Genomic DNA, 21,589 nt, shown 5'->3' with positions numbered 1-21,589 from the left:
TATGCTCTGATCAGGCCATGGACGGGTGCTAGGCAGTCTGAATTACCGTCCCGGCATTGGCATTTGCTGGGTGAATGATTTGGTTTGGCCACTTATACTCGGTAGATGGTGGGTGGTGTCTGTCTTCGCTACCCTGACTTGCCTTTTTTAAGGTTTTGCTCGTACACTGTAAGGACGATTCATACTGGAACCCACTCCTTCGCAGATGCGACTCTTTTGACTGATCAAGGCTCTCAAATAAAATACTTTGCAGACGTTTTTCGAGTATGTATGATCCACAACACTAATTTTATTCTCCAACTCGGGTCTTCCGACTGCCCGGAAGCGAGCGGAGAACCCGCTCGGCTTGAAACTCCCCCGCATGCCGATGTCCAACTCTTTAAATGAAAACATCGCTCTACGGAGCAATCTTCATCTCTCAGATCTCATCTCCAACACCATGTCTCTATCGTGGAGCAACGAACCGCCCGCAGCGCGCGTACCTTACGCCATCCCACAGTATGAGGGCGAGCGCATCACGATCCCCGGCAGCAAAGGCGTGTTTCGCATTCTGGCCTCCGCAAAACAAACAGGTGGTTTGATGGCTGTGTTCCAGAGCGGTGCTGTCCTCTCCGACGCACCGGGTTTCCATTACCACAACCATGCTCACGACGTTTTTCTTGTCACCAAGGGCTACCTGAAGCTGTGGAATGGTGACAAGTGCCGGATTATGGCCCCCGGTGACTTTGCTTATATCCCACCTGTATGTAAAACCTCTCCAGGTCAATCGGTAGCTACCATCTAACAAACTGTCTAGAAAGTTGTTCACAACCCCGAGATGATTGGCCCGCACACCGAAACCCAGGGCTTGATCACGCCCGGCGACTGGGTGGATTTCTTCCGCTACGTCTCCGAGCCTTTTGAGGGAATCCTCGTGCCCGAAACAGACAACCGAGATCTAAAGGCCTTGCTGATTCCCAAGGTCATGGCCGCAAAGGAGAAATTCGACGTCGTCTTCCAGCCCCACTACCAGGCACCGGAGGTAGGCGAGTGGACGAAAGAGGACGAGAAATTGCCCGACGGCAACGAGGGATACTTCCTGCGTGCGAACACGGGTCCGCGGTGGATGGCCGGCGGCGTGATGTCTAGACCGTTCGTCACGACCAAGCAGAGTAATGGCCTCGTTGCGATCTCTAGTATCGAGTCTTCGAAAGACTATGGCGAGACACTGTTTTCAAGGTTCGTGACCTTCGAGAAGGTGGATCATTGTTTCTGTATTATGGAGGGTGCTCTTAGGGTTACCTTGCAGGGCGAGGAGGGGACTTTGTTCCGTGAGGGCGAGACTGTTGTTGTTCCGGCGGGCCAGGCCTTTTCGCTTGGGTTTGAGAGCAAATATGTTCGGGTTCATTCTTTCTCCGATGGAGATGGCATTGAGTCGTTGATTCATGAGGTCGGCAAGCCCTTGGAGGAAGTGGTTCTGCCTGACTCGGCGCCGGCGTTGGATCTGTCGCAGCTTGAGTCAGTGGCGGCGCGTCTCAATGTGAAGCTGTAACCTGGGAAGACTCGAATAGTATATACCGGGGTGTAAATACCAATTTCACTGATAAATATTTTGATTTACCACTCACGGTGTGCTTTACAGATACTGGGTGGTAGAAAAGATATATTGTAGCTCACCATCATACACACTTCACCGCTACCCATCGACCCAATACTTTTTCGGGGCAATCTATATAATAGCTCGAAGTGTATACACTGGATGCCATACTATGGGCAAATATCTAACACTGACTAAAAATAATGTTGCTTTCAAGCGTATGCTTCCTTCCCCGCGGGGAGTCACGTGTGGTGACCCTGATCTCCCGGAAATCCCGGATTGCCTCGTTCAAGGATCATCAAAAACCACCCGTGCTATCTATACCTATCAAATACACAGAATGATTCCTGGATGATGCAAAATTACCAGTCTACGTCTCCAAACCCAGATGAATCTGCACCCAAGCGAGCCAAGCGGCCCCGTGCCGCCCAGGCTTGCGACCGGTGCAGGTTGAAGAAATACAAATGCGACGAGCAGTACCCTTGTGCGCATTGTAGAAGTACGAAAAGGCCTATGTTACCGATAAACAATCTGCTGACAACTTTCCAGAAAGCCAGCTTGATTGTGTATATCAGGGGAATTACCGCGAGCGAGAAAGCAGCCGGTCTGCCAGCTATGTTCTTGATCTTGAGAAGAAGGTCGACGAATTGACCTCGCGGCTGCGTACGGCCGAGAAGGCGGTTGCTACGTCGGAACCAACTCCTCAGGTACAAGGAGTGCCAATCCAGCCACCTGTTCCAGCCGGCGTTGAAACGACCCCGTGCTCAATGCCTCGCAATGGCTCCACGCCGCGCGAACCTCCCAAGCTTCCCGGCGAGCAACCAGAGGAGTCGGCAGAAAGTGTCGACGATGAAATAAGTGAGCTGAACACGCACACGAACGGCATTGAATTCCATGGTAGCACATCTTCTGCCGCCATCATTGGTCACCTGCAAAAAGCGCGGGAGCCCAAAGCGTCGGAACAGCGGTGGAATCCCCGGCCAGCCGATGCATCTTTTTCTCTGATTTCGACGTTACACAACCCTAGCTTCTCACCTTCCACCACCGGAGCTGGACAGAGCTTGTCCATCGATCATCAGAACTATTATTTCGAGCAGGCGCACCTGTTTATGAATGGCTATTTCGAGAATATCCATTTTATTCACCCGTTCGTTGACAAGGATGATTTCCTGGCTCGCGCCAATGACCTTTGGTTTAACCGATCCCAACAACCCGAGCCTAGCTTCGTTGCCCTGTACCTGAGTGTGCTCTCTTTTGGGGCGCTGGTGCGTGTCTGGGATGAGGACAGAACTGCTGGCCTGACACGCTTTGAATGGAGTCGAAAGCTCTTTGGCGAGGCGCAGGCTTATTTGAATTACCTGCGGTTCTCTAATGATCTTGAGACTGTTCAATGTCTCTATTTGATGGTATGTGACAGCCTGCTTTTTTGGATTGGAGATTGACTAACAATATTCTTCCCTAGGCCAAAATTTGCCAAAATGAACTCAATCCGAATTGTGGGTGTTTTAACCATCAATGTTTTCGCGAGTACTAACTTCGCTCGTCAGTGGCTTACATGTATCTCGGGCTGGCGGTCCGCACATGCCTTTCTGCTGGATTCAACAGGGAGGTCCGGCACCCCAAAGACCAGCGCTCGAGTTGGATCTCCAAGACGTGGTGGTAAGTTCGAAAATGTTACCAAGTTTCGAATTATTATCTGACATGCTACTCTCTACTGCAGGGGACTCTTCTCTCTGGAGATGTAAGATAATTTAACCCCATTCCTTTCTATATCCTTTAAGGATTTGACTGCCACTGTATAATCTGATCATTGACTGACCAATACCGATGAAGAGAGATGAGCTTTTCTGTCGGGCGACCTGATACACTTGGAATGGACGAGTACCACAATCGAGCTATCCCTGAAAGAGACGACACAGAATACGGCATTATTCCTTGGATGATCGACTTCGCTCAAATAATCAGACGAGTCTCGGTCCAGATCTACCACTCTAGGATTTCGCTGCAAGAGAAACTACAACTCGCCCTTCAGATTGAAATGGAAATGGATCGTTGGCTCGCAAGACTTCCAGAGAAAATCAGACCAGATATCGGTGGATTCAAGCTGTCGCGCAGTGCCCTACGTGATCCGAAATGGGCTCGAAGACAGCGGCTTGTGCTGGGGATTCGTGAGTAGCCCCTAGCAGCTTAGCATGAAAACTGACCGGAGAGGCTGACTGGAATCGACAATAGGATATTACAACGTCAAAATGCTACTATTCCGGCCTTTTTTGAGCCACTTTACTCGCAAACTGCGCCATCCTCCGAGTGAACTGGAGGAAACTATTACAAAGTGCCTAGATTCAGCCATGAAAACCATTGAAGTCATCCACGATATCTATCGGGTCCACACATTCTTCCGCTGCTGGTACGCTTGCTAGACCGAAGACTCCCATACCAATGCTGTTAATTAACTATTTTTAGGTGGTATAACACAACGTACGTGATGTTCGCTACATCTACCCTTCTCTTGCCCATGTCCAAGCTTGGCATGTGTGACGAGACAATGCCACTACTCCGGTCTGTGGAAATGGGCGTGGAAATTCTCGAAGCGATGGATGAATCAGTTGTGGCGAGGAAATCAGTTGAGATTATTCGGCATTATCTGAGAGAGTTCCGAGCTTCCAGCGCACAGCAAACCAGTGCGCCTGGGGCTGAAGGCGAGGCGGAAGCGTCTACCCCATTCGATCAAGAGCCGGGCCAGTCGGCATTTGATATTCCTGTAAGTTATTCTCCTCGCAACATGAAGTTCCCGATGTCTGACACGATATCACAGGAATGGGCATATGGGTTCGGATTTCCGGATTACTCTTTCGAGGGCATAGCTAGGTTGTTTGATGATATTGGGGGGCTGCCGATGCTGGATGGATAGTCCGTTACGTCCTGCGGGTATTAACTACATCTTTCCCTTGTGATCATATTTCATGGACTTGATTGCTACATTGAATTGAAATGGATGATTTCAGTCAGATCTATCATGTACAGTCATCTCTTAACTAAAGAATTTGGCAGCAGTTCTGTCGTCGAGGCTTCGTAGAAAACAACTCCTTGTTCCGTGTAACCGCGGTCTCCACCTCTTTGATCGCGTCGTACCCATACAACCAGGGCTGCACCTCTGGACATGTCCTGTTTACACAAATCAGGATGATAAAACAACAGAGTTTGGATATTTACTACTCACCACCGACTAGGGAATGCTCCGTTGATCTCCTTCCCCAACTGGGAAAGGAAGATTTGGTCCCGCTTCTCCTGCTCTTCACCATTTGGCATGTGGAAGTCATGTCTCTGTTGAAGGCCAATCAGTGGGATTCCCAGTCACCAAGTTTTCGGAAACCCTTACCTGCTTGAACGTCTCCCGGACAATTGCTTCGCCTCTTGACTTGCGCAGGCTTTCGTACAGACGCAGGATACGAGGAAGTTGCGACTTGTCTGTCATATGTCCTAGTAGAAGACCGAGAACAGCACCGTCCTCCAGCGAGGAGTTCGCGCCCTGGGCAAGATATGGGAGCATGGGATGGCAGGAGTCTCCGCTGACATTCCCAAACCGATTAGTTAGATCTTAATAGGGATGAGGTTGCGGGAACTTACATGAAAACCAAATTTGAGGCATCGTTCACCCACTTCTCCATTTCAGCGTCTTTTCACGAATGTTAGTCTCAACGCATGGTTTATTTCAACAAGTCAAGTCTCACGGTGCATTAGCTTCCACTTATCGACGCTATTGACATAGCTCAAGAAGCGAATAAGGCTAGAAACAGTCAGCACACCATCGACCTATAGGAGAACCGTATCTCACATTGGGTCCCAACCAACAAAAAGCTCTCGCATTTCATCCACGGAACCAGCCTGCCTTGACACACCAGGGGGAAGATTATCTGGGACCAAGAGTACGATGTTAAACATTTGGCCTCCACGAATAGAATAAGCCACAGCATGCGCTCCAGGCCCAGCCCAGAAATGCACCTCGGGATTCTCGACCAGCGATTTCAGCTCTGGATCTGAGATTTGGTCCGCTGTGAGCACAATCCGGTACGCGAGATCCCCCGTTGGAATTGGCTCGTCTTTGTGGCCGATAAATGCCTCGCGGCACCGAGACCATAGCCCATCAGCTGCGATGATGAGGTCTCCGGTGTACTGGTTTCCAGTCGCGGTGGACACAGTTACCTTGTCAAAGTCAAGCTTCTCAACCTTCTCATTGAGATGAAATGTGACCCCCAGATCCTGTGCTCGCGCAAACAGCGCTTGTTGTAAGTCAACGCGATGCAGATCCACGAACGGCGCATTGTACTTTGCCCGAATATTCTTGTCAAATGAACTCTCGTGCGCCAGGATCTCGCCCGAATAGCGATGCACCGTGACCTTCGTCGGTTCCGCAGCTGACTCCCACACGGAATCCGGGAGTTTCCAATATTTAAGAAGACGAGACGCGTTCGGTGTAATTTGCAGTCCCGCACCAACCTCCGCCAACTCTTTGGCTTGCTCGATCACATCGACAGAATGCCCTGACAGCGCGGCTGAGATGGCGGCAGCAATCCCGCTGAGGCCGGCACCTACGACCACGATGCGCAGGCGAGCTTCTTCAGGAACCTTCACAGCTTCCATGTTAGCAACTACATTACGGGAATGGCCTTGGAGCTCACCATTATGAGTGGTTCTCTCAGTGACTCTCCGTTTGTTCGAACTAGATCGTGCAATTGGAGAGAACAGAAGAAGATCATTTCACGTTCCTCCACCCTCAAATACCTGCAAAAACATCAAATAGGCAGCTCCAAGCCAGAGCCCGGGATGACCGAGCTGCCCGAGGTCTCGGCCTCGCCCCGCTAAAGAGAACTCGGGAATGCCGAAGCCATCGGATTTCCCAGATTCGCGTAATTTTAAGCGCGAGTGTTGACGTAGTGGATCACTGTGAATATTGCTTGATTTTACTGTCTTTCGTTATCATTGTCTGCCCTGGGAGGCATATCATCGCGGGCAAATATATGGACGTTCCCGACTGCCTTCAAGGGGAAACAAAGAAATCGAAAATATCGGGTCACAAGTGCCGATCCCATCTCCCGGTTTAGTTAGGGCTCGAAGAACCGAGCCTGTAGCAAATGGCCTAAGACAGGATTGGTGGAATTGTGGCTTGTTTAATGTCAAGGAGTGCTATTGAGCCTATCGGGGCTGGGGAAATTGTTGACTACCAACACAACAGTGATGTTGGCCTCTAGCAAAAATGAGAGATCAAACACGAGTAACAAGCTATGAAAACAGGTCGAGCTATGATCTTAGTACAGACACGCCAAATTGTTCTTGGTTTGATATTGGTTGGAGATCTCGGCAATGTGGTCCCGAAGTGCATCCGAGCGCCCACGGAGTACCCGAGACTCAAGTCTGGCTCGGCGAGGAATAGCTCTTGCGTGACAGAATTTTGTGGGGGGAATCCCCATGGGGTTGGCTATTTGAATTCCTTAGTGATTCATCATCTTTTCTCCCTAGACTACACCTGCTGGAGGAATTTGTATATTTATCTGTCTCCCTCCCTCCCGAACCCCTTGCTTGTCTTACGGCTCCGTTGCTCGCATCGGCCCCACTCTCGAGTTTCACAAACAGCCCGCGCAGGGGTTAATTGCTAGCAAAGATGAAGGTCACCGATCCTAGGGTATGATTATAGTCCTCTCAACTGTGTGAAGTGGGAATACTCATGGAAACAGCTCTTCCCCAACCGGGTCCGATATGGCGCCCTTCTGACCGTAAACATCTTCGTTTTTATGGGCAATATGTATTCTGTTCGTGTCTCTCCTCGACCACGGTGGACTTACTTATACTGACATCAAATAAACAAAAGTCGGGGATAGCGACCGGCTTTGAATCGTTGGCGGAAGACCTCCATCTGCCTTTCCCTCAACTGTCACCACTGATCAGCTACTCCGTCCTAGCAATGGGACTGGCGAATCTATTCTGGATGCCACTTGCTTTGACATTTGGAAAGCGCCCGATTGTCCTAATATCTATGACTATGTTCTTGGGCGGCACCATCTGGAGCGCAGTCGCCAAGGACTACAATAGCCTGCTTGGCTCTCGAGTATTCGCTAGTTTTGGTGAGGCTTGAATACTGTGTCACTTGTCGTCCATTTGCTAACTGTTGGAACAGGATATGGTTCAATCGAGTCTCTAGGACCGAGTATCCTTGCAGGTATGTTCTTAGGCGGCGTCTTCGAATCAGGCACTAAAAACTCGTCCAGACATGTTCTATGAACGAAACTACTCCAGTGCCATGGCGGTTTATGCCGCTGCCCTCTCTGGAGGTTCGCAGATTGGCCCACTTATTGCGGGCTACCTTATCCAGGCTAAGGGATGGCGTTGGTTCTTCATTCTCTGCGCTATCATCGCCGCATTCAACCTCGTGACGACTATCTTCCTCCTCCCAGAGACATTGTATGAGCCTGATCAGGAGCTGCAAACTGCCGATGATTTTGAGAAAGACGAAAATGATCATATCGAGGCGGCACGGACCTCATCCCACGCCGGACAACGCACCAAAATGGACTACAAAGAACACTGGGCTGGTCTTTTTACCATTGGGATTTCCAAGGAGGCACGGCAGCGGGGTGTGCTTAAGCACATTCTATACCAATTTGTGCTACCATTTCCTCTCATGCTAATCCCTGGTGTTCTTATTGCGTCTCTCATGTATGGCGTTGTGCTAGGAGGGTAAGTCACCTCACCAGGTCTCTGGACAAGAACACTAACAGTAAACAGGGTTGTTATTATGTCTACTCTTGCTCCCCAGATCTTCTCCCCACCGCCCTACCTCTTTTCCTCTGCCGACCTGGGCCTTTTCACAATGAGCAGCTTCGTCGGTATTGTGATTGCCTGGCCCATCGCCGGTCCCTTGACCGATATTCTTTCCCGCTGGATGCGCAAGCGTAACGGCAACGTCCACAAGCCCGAACACCGTCTACCAGCGCTTCTTTTCCCGTTTGTGGTCTGCCCCATCGGCCTTGTAGTCTTCGGATATACCGTCGCCCAGAGACAGAGCTATGTTCGCCCGGCGGTTGGCCAAGCAATCGCCGCTGCATCTTTGACACTCGTCCCTTCAGTGATGCTCTCATACGTGGTAGATTCATATCCACGAGTTAGTGGCGAGGCTCTGGTGCTGGTGAATGCATCAAAAAATGTCGTCGCCTTTGGCTTATCAAAGGGTGCATACTCGTGGATGGCCAAAGAAGGAATTGAGAAGATGTTCTACGAAATGGCGGGCATTCAGTGGGCGATTATCTTTTTGGCTCTTCCTCTTTATATTTTTGGGCCGTGGATTCGAGCACGGACAGACAAATTGTTCTGAGAAAGATTTTCAGGACGAGAACGGCACTTTTCTATAAAATCAGCCTTCAGAATTCAAACGACTATATTCCTCTATACACTCGCAAGATGTTCACAAGATGTTTCTATGTATGCATCTCCGTAATAATTTCTCTGGCTCCCCTGTAGAAGTTTAGCACGACGTGCACAGGTATCTCGACAAAATTCTGGGTTCCATGAGGGAAGCAAGACGTCTCCATCAGTCTGTTCCATGGCGATGATTGAAGAATAAGTTGGACAAAAATGGACGCTAGTTTGCCTCGCACGTGAACCTTACTGCACTCAGAAATGGCAGCCTGAGGCGAAGTGACTTGAGAGTATAATTCCAACCACAGAGTTAATACTGTCTTGTCACTCTGTTGAAATCGTTAGGATTTAGTTTATGTACGTCGTTTATTACACTTTCTGCTGTCAGAATCGCATATATGGAACTTATAATTTTGATTCATATTAAGTATAAGGTAATCTAATTTCTCTAGTATCTATAGCTTAGCAGGAGCCTGCATCAAAGCATCCAATTGTCAATTTGTAAAATTGGTGTTAGTACCATCGCTCTCGCTTATCCATTGTTCTGTTACTTGCTCTGTGTTGCCCTACGGCCTGTCAGGATATGATATTTATGGGTTGACAGACTAAAAGAATAATTTAAGCAGATGGTTTTTCATAGAGCATAGTCTAGGAAATCTCGGTCGAGGCGTCCGCCATCCCCTACCTTGTGGCCAATCAATGCCTAATATTAACCGAAACCAAAACGACCATTGTCCACCATGCCCAGTAAAGGACCAATCAACAAAGCAACATTTTGGACATTTTGGCTGACAATCTGTGCTACGTAATTTGCGTTGTTCCCCTCACTATTCACTCCAATAGAAACCAGAGCGAGCACTGACCCATTCGTATCCCTCTGATTTGCATCCGAGAACCCGGGTCCGGAAATCAAGCTTTGGTATTCCCCCGCTTACATCGAATGGGACTACATATTTGACAATAATGCTGCTCCTCAAGGGAGTCTCTTGAGACGCAATTGGCACAAGCTGCAGATATCTATACCTAACCTGCGCTGCTGCACCTCGATATTTGAAACTAAGGACAATGCGTGGAAAGGAATTTGCTTACAATCTGGCAATGATGTTGCTGCATTGTTTTCTAATTTCTGCGTATGTGCCAATTTACCAAGATCTATACAAAGGAGAACAGAAAATGTAGCTCACATATTTTCGTGTTTCCAGAGATTGCGGGCCGAATGCATCTTTCAATGCTTCCGTCCTTCGTTGGGAGTGGGAGCCGAACGCAGGGCCTCTTCACGGGGGAGATAAAGGCCAGTATCTAAATCTACCTTCTGGAATCAGTCTCTGGTATACAACAATGGGCCCAAAGGAACCAAAACTTACGCCAGTCCTTATACTCCATGGAGGCACCGGAAATAGCAACCAGATGTATCTGCAAGCCAACATGCTGGCTCAAACCAGAAGGGTCATTTTGCAAGAGTATGTGTCCTTTTTTCCTATTTCTGAAAGGGAGCGAATAAGAATGCTAATTTGGACTATTGAAAAGTACTCGAGGTGAAGGTCGCAGCCCATACGCCAATTTTACCAGATTCCACTACGATGATTTTACTCGTGATGCAATCGCATTGCTTGACCACCTGGAAATTCCACGTGTTTCTGTCCTTGGCTGGAGTGACGGTGCCATCACTGGACTCGATCTCGCCATGAACTACACATCGCGCATTGACCGGGTATTTGCTCATGGGGCCAACCTACAAGCCAACATGAGCATTCCTGGCACGGACGATCCTATAATTAATTCGGAGAGTGGCAGTCTTGATTCAGACTTCTCCACTAATGGTACCACATTTTCCACAAGTTCGGATCCTCTACAGAAACGCGACCCATGCAATACATATACCTGTGAGAGCTTAAGTCCTTTGCCATCTCGCTGTCCCGCAATGGTAAAAGGCGTTAGCTAGTAAGTCTATCTCTTTCTTTTCTCGTCAGACACCAAGAAAAGCATTCACATTATTGTTAGCATGTGGGACACGGAGCCCACCTGGGGCCCGGATGCGATGGCCAAGATCAAATGTCCGGTCTGGATTGTCGACGGAGACCATGATGTTGCCATTGAGAGAAACCAACCAGATACAATGGCAGCCTGGATTCCATATGCTGGACAGCTGATCCTACCGCAGACCGGCCATTTTGCCCTTCTTGAAGACCCCATATTTTTCAATTTTGCCCTGCAGTACTTTATGGACATGAAGTTTGATGGCGTTCTACCTGTTTACTAGATTATATCTGCTCAAGGAACGTACCATGTGATTCTGGGCACCCTAGGTTGGCTAAACCAAACTTCAACTAGTTCCGACTACTATTACCAATTTAACTTTCGAAAGGAATTGTGTCTCCTTGTCACACATCCTGATCCTTGTCGTGCTTTGAAAGGACTCATTAAACAGAGGATGAGGGTGGTATTATGGGAATAGTCATGAAAGTCACTGGTCGGAGCCGAAGTGGATGTGGTTTCTACCTCTGAAGATATTCTCCGGGGGGGATCACACGGCGAGGATACTAGTTCTCCAAAATAGAGCGGCGAGGTGGGTATTCTCCGTCTTCTAGGACGCGCACGACTACACAGAAAGTAAGGTTTTCGTTCGAGTATTTCATCTAGTGGCCCGTTCCCTATCGTATGCTGGTCGAGCCCACAACCTTGCAATTTCAAGTCCGGTATTAACTCCAAGGCCCCAAAGATCTAACACCATATTCCAGCCTGGATAACAAACCAAATTCAAAGAAGTCAACGCCAATCTCCATGAAACCCCGATAATGATAACCACGATATAATATACTCTTTCCTGTATCATTTTGAGACATATAAACTGTCCGAATCGACATCCAACGCAGTTCCGATTGATCCGGGGAAAAACCCAACTCAAATAGAATAACCCAGACACCATTTAGGTGGTTGTCGTATAACCAAAATCAAATCGAAAGATATTCCTCGTTCAGATATTGTGTTGGGTATTGGCTGGAGCCCTTCCACTGCTCGTGTCATCTCTGACATTCCCTAGCCGTCGCCAGAGACTGCTGTTGGTCCTAACGCTAGCTGTAGATGGATAAGAGGCCGAGGGACTTCGGCTCAAAGAGCCTGGCGATGATGGAACAGAGGATCCGGGGCTTGCGGCTGTGGCTGTGGCTGATGCTGTAGAGGTGCTGGAGCTGGCTGCTGCCGCTGCAGGGGTGCAGTGAGCGCAAACAAAAATGGTGAATCCGCGGCCATCACATACTTTGCAGACAGCTCCTCTGTGTGAACGTCAGAATCAGAGCGAAGTAAATCATCAGGTGTTCGTACCTAGGAGCATTTCCTGCACAACCCCAGCATGTAAGAACAGTTCGCCCGCCGATGCAGGAGATGTGCCCTGGGTCGAGATTTATGTTCGACATCGTTTGCTCTCTTTAAACTGTTGAAAAACAAATGTTTGTTGGGAGGCGTATGCAAACCCTCGAAATAGGAAATGCTGCCAAAGATTTTTGAGCTGGAGATAGGTCTGAAAAAGATGAACTTTTAAATATTCCTTTGAATTGCTTGTCTTTTTCACCGTCCTGAGTTACGACAGCCCACCTCAGCTGAGCAGGAACAGAGCTTTATTAGCTCCTTCCCTTCTAAGAAACAAATTCGGAGGAAAAGGTATAGTAACGTGTCGGACGGGACGATCGAACAAGGATTTGATCCTGCCTAGGCCAAAGTATAATGAGCTCGGAAACGGTAGACAAAGAAGCGTCAGTTCTTATGCGCACCTTTAGTACCACGAAGTCTCGAGTCAAATGTTACGTGCGTCGGGGATAAGGGCGGAATTCGATGTCTGGAATGATCAGCCGTACATTGCTGCTCACCGTCGAGGGTGACTGCAACGGAGAATCAATAACAGGATTATTTCTGCGCAGTGTACATATCCTGAGTGTGATCTACCAATCAATCCCCCTGAGAAGTACATTGGGTGTTAGGAGTAAACGGTACATTTACCATCTTGAGCGTAGTCCGATGCAAACCCCAGAACGGCGTATCCGAGGGCTGGCGCGAAGATGTGTCTGCTGCCTGGGCCCGAGGCACATACCCACAGGATTTCTGAAACGGGCCGAAGGATGGGACTATGTACTCTCGAAGACGTAGATCAACCCAGACCACCGGGGCGAGGGCATTGTCGGTCGAACTCGGGTTCACAAGGCGGCTGGCGTGCTGCCAATATTCTCTGATCTCGGTGGTTACAACGGTGTTAGGCTGCCCTTTGAACTGGAGTCTGGTGCAAAGAATGTACGAACAGGGATCATTGAATGGCGATTCGCTGTCACCTGCGAATCAGCACAGACCAAGAGGTTGGGCAAGGCTCACTCAGACCCAAGTGAAGCGGAAATAAGTCCCAAACGCATGGCAGCCACCAAAACCTTGTGCTACACCTCACTGGAACAGTGGACAGGCATCTACTGATAGAGTGTAACAGCCCCAGAGCTGTACCCAGCCGATCTCTAACACATTAGCAATTTCTAGAATGGAATGAGCGAGCTACTAGACGCAGACGTTGGATTTCGTAAATCTATCCACGGATAGCTGCAGAGAGCCATGGGGGCATGATATCATACTCGAACCGGTGTATGCAGACAGATCATACGCACTGGAAGTGGCAGATGTAGAGCATGTGAGCAGAGTGTTGTCTTCATAATTCGAAGCAATAAGATGCATGCAGTGCAGAGAACAGGGAGAAAGGTGGTCATATGAGCAATGTTCATGTGAGCAAAAACTCAATACACAATGTTGAATGCGGCGTGTCTCTGGACGACTGAATGCATCGAAAATGGACAGAATTCGTGAATGGCGTAGCCTGGCGGTTAATGATAAAACATGAAAATCAAGGAAGCAAAACGGGCAAAGCAGCGGTGTACAGCTGTGCTAACTAACCAGGGTTTTAAAATAGACTTACGTGCCCAGAACCCGATACTCTTGATAGCGGGGATTCCCAGCAATTACAAAGAAAAATTCCCTTGTGTAAGGGACAGCAAGCAAATCAGGAAAAGCCAACCGTTCAAAACGGGGACTTAGAACAAATGAAATTGCCTAAGAATGGGTTCCTGGGATGCATTATACCGTCTTCCGTGGCCTCAGGCAGGTATCCGTGAAGTTGCTGCAGTTTGAGGGGTCCGAATGCAAGGACAAGGTCCAGAGCAACACGTATCGCGCTTATGACCTCGGGCTAGGATTCCCTGGCATCAATTTAGATCTCGACAACTCCGGAGGCGCCGCGTGCTGGGTTAGTTTTTTCAGTTTGGTTTTTCTACAGACCGGTCACATGGCCCCTTGAATATTGGAAATCGAGAATAATTGACGCCAGATCTGCAGTCATCGCTCATGCATGCCGGCTGTCTCACTCAGCAACTAATTAAGGAAGACTAGAGCGATTCAAACTGTCAGCAAACGGTAGCCTGCATATGTACATTCGTGGATCAGTGGAGCCGGGAATTAGGCTAAAACTACCTTCCTATTTGCTCATCCTATTCGTGAGTGGAATATACCTCCTCCCAGCTGCAGCCACCCTCTGCGAATCACGCCGGACACCGAAATTTCAACTCGGACTGGCCTGGGGCCCACCCAGCGGCGGTGAAGTTCCTTGCTCACGTTAGAGCTGAGGTGACCATCTCGGGGACTAGCTAGCTGAGCTGCAGCAGTTTGTGGAAATTTGTGGAAAGGTGATCATTATTCCATCTTCGTTCCTCTGGTTTGTAGCACCGTTGAATCCAGGAAGGGCCGACAAAAGCAACGAACGCTTTCTTGGCAGATGAACTGAAAAAAAAAAAAAAAAAAAAAAAAAAAAGAACTTGGAAGAACATGTTCATGGCAAGAGTCGATTAAGATGGTCAGCTGAATTCTTGCCTTCCATGATGCAGCCCGGTTTCGGTCGTGTGATGCAATGCTATTGTCTCCTTGCTAGTGGGACATCCGGCAAATCCGAGCTTCGTTGGGACTATTGCGTAGTTTTCAAAATAATACGTCAAGACAGAGAGCAGAAAAAGGTACGGTATGTACATGTCCTGGAATTTTAGAGCTGGCCACGCTCTCTCAGTTCCGATACTATGAGGTCACGGCGCAGTTTTAAAAAAAAAGGCCACCTCTCTTGACAAAAGGACGGTGCCTGACATGGTAACACGATCGAAAGAGAGATGTAACCGGACTATTGTATACATATAACTAACTGGAGCGCGATAGCTACGTATTTCGGTGTTGATATCCTCGCATTCTCGCTATATAGCATTCATTACTGACTTCCGAGGAGTACCAGAGCAAAGGTTAAAAAGCGAGAGACACATTGCATTATTCGATTCAATTAGCACGGAAGAGGAGAGACAAGCATAACAGTCATCAGCAGGAAGTGTCAGTCGCGAGACAAAAACTGAAATAACCCGATACAACATCTGCAATATCCCACTAAGAGAAAAGGGCAGGAGAGAAGAAAAAAGTCTCCAGGTTGGGGCCATTCTTGCACTGCAAACGTGATGCTAACAGGCGGAGACTAAGTGGCTCAATCAATGAGCAATAAAATGTAGGTAAAGGGGTGATCAAATGATAAGAAAAAAACACCTGTAAACGCCATTCGTTTCACGAAGCCATCCATCGATAAAAGGAAAAGAAAACAGGGAAAATCACTTCTAGTGGAAGTATTCCGATGGGAGGGAAGCCAGAAGCGCAATGGTGCCGAGACCTCCAAGCATGGCGCTGACGATTGCGGTTTTTGCGTGGCTTGCAAGGCCTGTTCTGTTCGGCGGAGATGGAGAGGGAGACGTCTTGGTTCGCTTCCTAGGTGGCTCGCTCTCTGCCAAAGCTGAGTTGATTGCTTCGATCACCTCGGGTTCCGGGATTGTGTTGAGGCTTGACTTCCGGGAACCACTGGAAAAGGATTCAAGCCGCTGAGCATCCTGTAAGGAAGAGTCTTGGTTGGTCGTCGTCATTTGACCCTTCTGCGGCGCTGGCTCCGACAGGATGTCCTCCATTTCAGATGCCCCTCTCTTTAAGGATGGCTTGGCAGCACCTGTCATGCAGACATCACCCGATGAGCTGGGAACGTTCTCATACTCCTCATTCCAAACATTAGAAGAGTTGATAAACGGTCCATCGTGGTAGGAGGCGGACGTAGAGTTGTCAACAGTAGGTAGAATGCCAGAATCTGTCATAACTTGCTCGACCTTCTTCTCCCGAAGCAAAAGTGGCGCCATCGGCAGACGAGAGGCAGAACCAGAACCAGCATCGTGGTTGATGCGCTCTTTGGTTTCCACAAGCGAGATCTCACTCTTTGATGTCAACTCCTTGGGATTGACAAAATTCTCATCGGGCTGAGCCAAAGAAATGACTTCGGAGATAAATTCAACCTCAGATGCTTGATCCGAGTCAGAATCGTCGTCTTCTCCCTCATCAAATCCATCATCGTCAGAGTCCGACGGACTCGACGCAGAGTCTTCGTCCCAAGATACAGATCCAGCACTAGACACAGAGGAGTCGGAATCGCTTGCTTTATTGACAAGTTCGTCCGCGGAATAATCAATTTTACCGAAATCTGTGTCCCAGTAAGGAGCAAGCTCGCACCACTGATTTCCGATTATTGAGGGCACCCAGATTTTGACAATCCAGCACTTGTGGCGGTCATCTGGCGGCATATCGTTGTCAAGTTGAATTCTGATATCCTCACCAAGAACCTCTCGTGGCTTTTTAACAATCCACCAGTTGCTTCCGGAGTTGAGATCGTCTGCCGTTTCGTTGAAGACCCAATACTTCCGTGTATCAACAACCCAGTAAGTGTGGTTCTGTCCTGGCTCGCGTTTGAAGACCGGTTCCATGACGTCGATGTCATCCGTTCCACCTTTCAGCTCCAGGAAACATTCTGTACCATTGATAGGCTTGAAACTTGGGGAGCTTTCCAACCAGTACTGTTCCTGGGACACGGAGCAGTGTTGGGTTTGATGAATTGTCTTCCGGGTTGTGTCAACAGGTTGTGGGAAGGCTTTCAATTGTGCACTGATCAGGTCACTGATGTACTTGTGTTGCGGCCGCATAATCAACCAGTCCTGGAACCCTTGGTCGGGGACTGGGATGTACTTGGAGAGTTTGAAAAAGTAACTCATGCATCTAATCGGGTCGCGAACAAACGCCCTGACACCCAGACGTTCACTAATTGATTCCCAGTCAAGATTGGACAATCTCAATTCCAGTTCTGCTTGGGTCAAATAAAGAAAATCTTGCCAGTAAAGAGTAAGTGGGTCAATCTGCAGGGCAGGGGGCGAGGTATCCATGTTGTCTGCCGAGGATGATTTGACATCCTTCACTGGCAAATCCACATGATCAGTGTCAGAGGACTTCGACCGCTTGGTCTCCTCCCCCATTGTGTGCACACTCAGCAAAGAAGTCGGAGTCATGGCCTCGCTCACAGGAGCAAGTTCGGGCTCTTTGGAGAAAGACTCCGATTCACTGGGCACATCACTTTGCACATAAGCATCGTCGTCCTCCTCCTCGTCGTCATCCTCGGGCACACAGAACGTGTTCTTCGATCGGGACACAGGATGGCTATGGTCACTGGGTGGAAGGGCCATGACGTTAGCATTTGAGCGGGCAAGTCGAATGGATGCGAATCCATACCGACTATCGACGTATTCGATTCTGCAGTAGACCTCCAAGGCAGGAAAGACCTCTGGAACCAAATCAGTGCCTTGGATATTTCAAAAAGTGCGGAGACAACGTACCATCCCCACGATCCACAACGAGGCCAAATCGAAGGTGATCGCCGGTGAGCAGCGGGGTCTGCTCATTCTTGCTAAGCCGGGCGTTGTTCAACCAGGTCCCATGTGTGGAGCCATAGTCGCAGATGTACACAGCCTGTCGAAGCACCAGGTTAGTAGGTTGTGGCGAGAATGAAGATAAGAGACAAACCTTCTTGTCCAGACAGATGCTCAACTTTGCGTGATCTCGAGACATGACACGGGAATCAAACCACGCATTCTTCTTGTCCGGAATCCGGTTCTTTTCTTCACGCTTTGAAGATCGACCGATCGAGATGAGGGGGTTGTCTTGGGAGAGAGTGAGGGTGCGCAGAGGTATACCATCGGGCAGGACGGGGAGCAGAGTGATGACAACTGCAGTTGTAACCAGATCAGTTAGGGGCGCACTATAAACTGAAGGGACAGGGAGGCATACCTTGTGCATTCGCCATGGTAAGGAAATCGAGTCAGGACGACGTGCTTCAGCCTATACAGAAGTAGTCAGTCGATGATACAGAGAAGCAGAGAAGGGGACCGTCGCCATTCACGCACTTGTCTGTGGGTGGGTAAGAAGAGCAGAAGAAGGGGAGGGGGAAAGGTATATAAACAAGACAAAGAAAGCGAGATGAGGCTTCGTGACTTACCCGGGTGTCTCCAGTCAGCCAGTAATCCGAGAACTTCGGTACATGTACCGAGCAAGCCGGTCCTGCGAGAAAGGGATACACAGGAGATAGAGACAAAGACGAGTAGCACGAGAAATAAAAGAAGAAGGAGGATGGATGAAGCAGGGAGTTGTTTGAAGGTGGAAGAGAGAGAGAGAGTAAGGAAGGTTTAGAAAACCGAAGAGGGGTAGAGGTAGATGATGAATCAGGTTGAGGTCAGTCGGACTGACTCAGACCGGACAGGGTTGACTTGAGTGTGCCACGCTGGGTGGAAGGGCTCCGGCCTGTTAGATAGCAGCAGAGAGACTTCGGGTGTCGCGGCTCCCAGGGAATCGAAGGAGCATCAAGCCCGGAAGCTCAGGCAAATGAGGCAAGTATGAGAGGGCCGATAAGGGCAGATAAGGAAGTAACGGCGGGTCTGCGTGTTTCACCCGGGGAAGAGCATGCAACAGCGCAGGATCAGTCGGAGTCAAAGCAATATGGACCCGAGTGCTTCGGGGTCTCAGGCACGAAGATGGAATGAAGGGAAAGGATGAGAGAAGCACGAGAAGAAGAGAACCAAGAGGAAGGAGTGTACAACACCTGACCGGGAGCGATAAGCGGGTGGATCAGCTGATGTGGGGCAGACATGGACCAGAACAACACAACGTCATAGTAATGCGCACATTCATTCTCTGTGTTATGGTACAGCACAATCTACTACGCTCGGTTTTATTTATCCGCCCAGACATATCGAAAGAAAGAGGAGAGGGAATATATCAACCGATAGTAGTAAGTACACGCAGGGGAAAAACCCCCCAGAAAAAGAGGATGGCCCGAGCGCCTCAAAGATGATGATCCGGGGAGACCGAGTAATTAGACAAGAACATGCAACCCGAGTCCAGATCCGGGAGATGAAAGAAAAGAAGGGGGAAAAAAATGTCAAAGGAAAGGTCTGGCTAGGTCTTCTTACATCCCCGGAGCTCCTCCCATGCCACTGGCGCCCATCGCCGTCAGGCGCGCGGCCAGTGCCGGGTACTTCTCCTGCACCTCGAGTTGGGTGCGGGTGGCCTCTGCGTAGGAGATGGCATTGATGATCTCGCCCTCCGTGCGGGCGAGCTCGGCGGCGCGCTGGAAGTACTTCAGGGCCTGGGAGACCTTGCCCTGCTGCAGGAGCAGCTGGGCCATGGTGCCGACGGCGATATCACACTCGGGGTCGACTGCACGTAGAATTAGTATGGATGTAAACGAACAATGCAGCATAAACTTACTGATGAGCGCCTTCTGGCACAAGTTCTCGGCCTCTTGGAAATCTTGCTTCCACTGGAACAGGGCCAGAGCCTTGTTGATGAGCGGCAGGACATTGATGCCCATCGGCTTGTTCTGCTTCTCCATCTCCACAGCCTTGTCAAACTTCTCAATGGCCTCCGAAAAGTTCTGCTGGTCCAGCAGGAGCTCGCCATAGTAGTTGTACACATCGGGAACGTCCTCGAAGTTCTTGACCGACCGGCGGAAGGTAGCCATGGCCGATGCGACCGAGCCCATCTTGTACTGCGTCACGCCGAGCTGGATGTGGGAATAGATGAATGCGCGGTCGAGGTCAATCGACTTCTGGTAGTCCTTGGCGGCCTCGGCGAATTCACCCAGGATGAAGTGAAGCTGGGCGCGGTGGTAGTATATATCCGGGTCGTCCTTGTCATGGGTGATGGCGACCTCAAAATCGTCGGCGGCGGCTTCGCGGTTACCTATGGAATGGTCAGAAATAATTTACAGCAAGCGTCAATGGAACTCACCGAGCTCGAGATGCAAGCTGGCGCGCTTGATGTAGCTCTGGACCAGCGAGGGCTGCATTTCGACACTCTTGTTGAGGTCCTCCAGGGCCCCATTGGCGTTGCCGCCGAGGTAGGTGAAGGTGGCTCGCATGTTGAGGGCCAAGGACTCAAAGTCACCCAAGTCACCAACCTCGAGCGCCTTCTCGAAAGCAGCCGCGGCCTCCTCGTAGCCATCAGCCGTCTTCTGGCGCATGGCAATCAGACCCTTGCGCAGCAAACCCTTGCCTGAATCCTCACTCAAGTCAACCGACTCATCCAGACCCTCGGGCAGAGGCTTCGGGCGGAAGCTCTGCAGGTAGTTGGAGACGAAGGTGGCGCTAGGAAGCTTCTTGCTCCTGGAATCCATGATGGCCTTGCACTTTTGCTTTGCCACCTTCTGCAACAGTCTCTCGAGCGCAAGACGGCTGACGTCGTTGGAGAACCCGTCGATGATGCAGCTGGCGGTAAAGTCGAGGAGGGCCTCACTGTACCTCTCGAGCTGCTCGTAGGCATTGGCTCTCCGGTTCAAAGCCTTGACGTACTCGCTGTCCATCACAAGCGCAGCACTGGTATCCTCGATGACCTTGTCCCACTCCGACAGAACGTTGTAGCAGGCCGCGCGGTTCGAGTAGAAGACGGGGTCGGGCTTGCAGATAATGGCCTTTCCGTAAAGCTCAATGGCTTTGTTGTAGTCCTTGGAGCCGAAGGCCTTGTTACCGGCAGCCTTCAGCTTGGCAGCGTAGGCCTTCCTAGTCTTTAACGGATTGTCAATAACCAATCATCATCATTTGCACTAAGCCGCCATACCTCTTCTGACAATTGTCCAACTGTAGCCTCGTCGACCTCGGGCAGCTCTTCGGCGGGCTCCTCGGCCTTTTTAGCGGTCGACTCTTGAATCGTTGTCAGCATGCGACCAGGTAGACAAACAATACTCAATGCCTACCATCCTGGACAGACGCGGTCTTAGACTTCTTCTCATCCTCAGCCTTCTTCTTCTCTTTCCGCCGCTGGCTCTTGCTCTTCTTCTTCTCCGCAGGCGCGGCAGCTCCAGCGCCACCCTTGGAGTCGGACAGGTAGTAGGCGACACCAGCAGTCGTCACAACAACGGACACACCGGCAATGGTGTAGACCAGGGCCTTGTTCTCTGATACCCAGTTGGAAATGCGATCCCAGACTGACGCGGACGAGGATGCGGGCAACTTGGAGGTGTCCAACACCACGTTCTGGGCGGGCGTGGGTAATGGCGAAGCGCTCGACATGATGTGGAAGGGAACCGACGCGGCGGGTGATGAATCTGCAGCGATGTGAGAATTGCGAACCGATGATATTACCGTTGTTGCGTGGGGGATCCAGGATCACCTACCCTGGGATGCGCGGCAAAGGCTGGCG

General features: G+C 49.9%; 7 protein-coding genes across 7 annotated transcripts; 4 read left to right on the top strand and 3 right to left on the bottom strand.

The window, feature by feature from the left end:
- Window positions 1–439: 439 nt before the first annotated feature.
- Window positions 440–1,531, top strand: N7474_005595 (cupin domain-containing protein; the record flags this gene model as incomplete). Its single annotated transcript, XM_057197010.1, has 2 exons — window positions 440–742; window positions 797–1,531. The coding sequence occupies 2 exons, from the start codon at window positions 440–442 to the stop codon at window positions 1,529–1,531; spliced, it is 1,038 nt and encodes a 345-aa protein (XP_057054406.1).
- A 433-nt stretch (window positions 1,532–1,964) lies between these two features.
- Window positions 1,965–4,487, top strand: N7474_005594 (fungal specific transcription factor domain-containing protein; the record flags this gene model as incomplete). The annotated part of the gene is made up of 9 exons (XM_057197009.1): window positions 1,965–2,025; window positions 2,126–2,982; window positions 3,039–3,072; window positions 3,124–3,235; window positions 3,297–3,317; window positions 3,410–3,744; window positions 3,809–3,983; window positions 4,040–4,337; window positions 4,392–4,487. 9 exons carry the CDS (start codon window positions 1,965–1,967, stop codon window positions 4,485–4,487), a joined length of 1,989 nt encoding a protein of 662 aa, XP_057054405.1.
- A 124-nt stretch (window positions 4,488–4,611) lies between these two features.
- Window positions 4,612–6,217, bottom strand: N7474_005593 (putative monooxygenase; the record flags this gene model as incomplete). Its single annotated transcript, XM_057197008.1, has 6 exons — window positions 4,612–4,741; window positions 4,797–4,900; window positions 4,956–5,145; window positions 5,204–5,252; window positions 5,308–5,363; window positions 5,412–6,217. The coding sequence occupies 6 exons, from the start codon at window positions 6,215–6,217 to the stop codon at window positions 4,612–4,614; spliced, it is 1,335 nt and encodes a 444-aa protein (XP_057054404.1).
- A 1,318-nt stretch (window positions 6,218–7,535) lies between these two features.
- Window positions 7,536–8,942, top strand: N7474_005592 (putative MFS transporter; the record flags this gene model as incomplete). Its single annotated transcript, XM_057197007.1, has 4 exons — window positions 7,536–7,695; window positions 7,749–7,790; window positions 7,840–8,308; window positions 8,357–8,942. 4 exons carry the CDS (start codon window positions 7,536–7,538, stop codon window positions 8,940–8,942), a joined length of 1,257 nt encoding a protein of 418 aa, XP_057054403.1.
- Window positions 8,943–10,324: 1,382 nt separating this feature from the next.
- N7474_005591 (alpha/beta fold hydrolase) lies at window positions 10,325–11,246 on the top strand (the record flags this gene model as incomplete). Its single annotated transcript, XM_057197006.1, has 3 exons — window positions 10,325–10,446; window positions 10,514–10,927; window positions 10,988–11,246. 3 exons carry the CDS (start codon window positions 10,325–10,327, stop codon window positions 11,244–11,246), a joined length of 795 nt encoding a protein of 264 aa, XP_057054402.1.
- A 4,405-nt stretch (window positions 11,247–15,651) lies between these two features.
- Window positions 15,652–18,200, bottom strand: N7474_005590 (FHA domain protein; the record flags this gene model as incomplete). The annotated part of the gene is made up of 4 exons (XM_057197005.1): window positions 15,652–17,681; window positions 17,734–17,866; window positions 17,921–18,123; window positions 18,185–18,200. The coding sequence occupies 4 exons, from the start codon at window positions 18,198–18,200 to the stop codon at window positions 15,652–15,654; spliced, it is 2,382 nt and encodes a 793-aa protein (XP_057054401.1).
- Window positions 18,201–19,358: 1,158 nt separating this feature from the next.
- tom70 (putative mitochondrial outer membrane translocase receptor (TOM70)) lies at window positions 19,359–21,459 on the bottom strand (the record flags this gene model as incomplete). The annotated part of the gene is made up of 5 exons (XM_057197004.1): window positions 19,359–19,609; window positions 19,661–20,134; window positions 20,183–20,954; window positions 21,008–21,090; window positions 21,144–21,459. 5 exons carry the CDS (start codon window positions 21,457–21,459, stop codon window positions 19,359–19,361), a joined length of 1,896 nt encoding a protein of 631 aa, XP_057054400.1.
- Between the last annotated feature and the right edge of the window lie 130 nt (window positions 21,460–21,589).

The sequence above is a fragment of the Penicillium riverlandense genome (genome assembly GCF_028828495.1).
Source record: "Penicillium riverlandense strain IBT 135883 chromosome Unknown utg000003l_segment0_segment0, whole genome shotgun sequence".
In the NCBI taxonomy this organism is placed as follows: Eukaryota; Fungi; Ascomycota; class Eurotiomycetes; order Eurotiales; family Aspergillaceae; genus Penicillium; species Penicillium riverlandense.
This window is presented reverse-complemented; position numbering and strand designations above follow the sequence as displayed.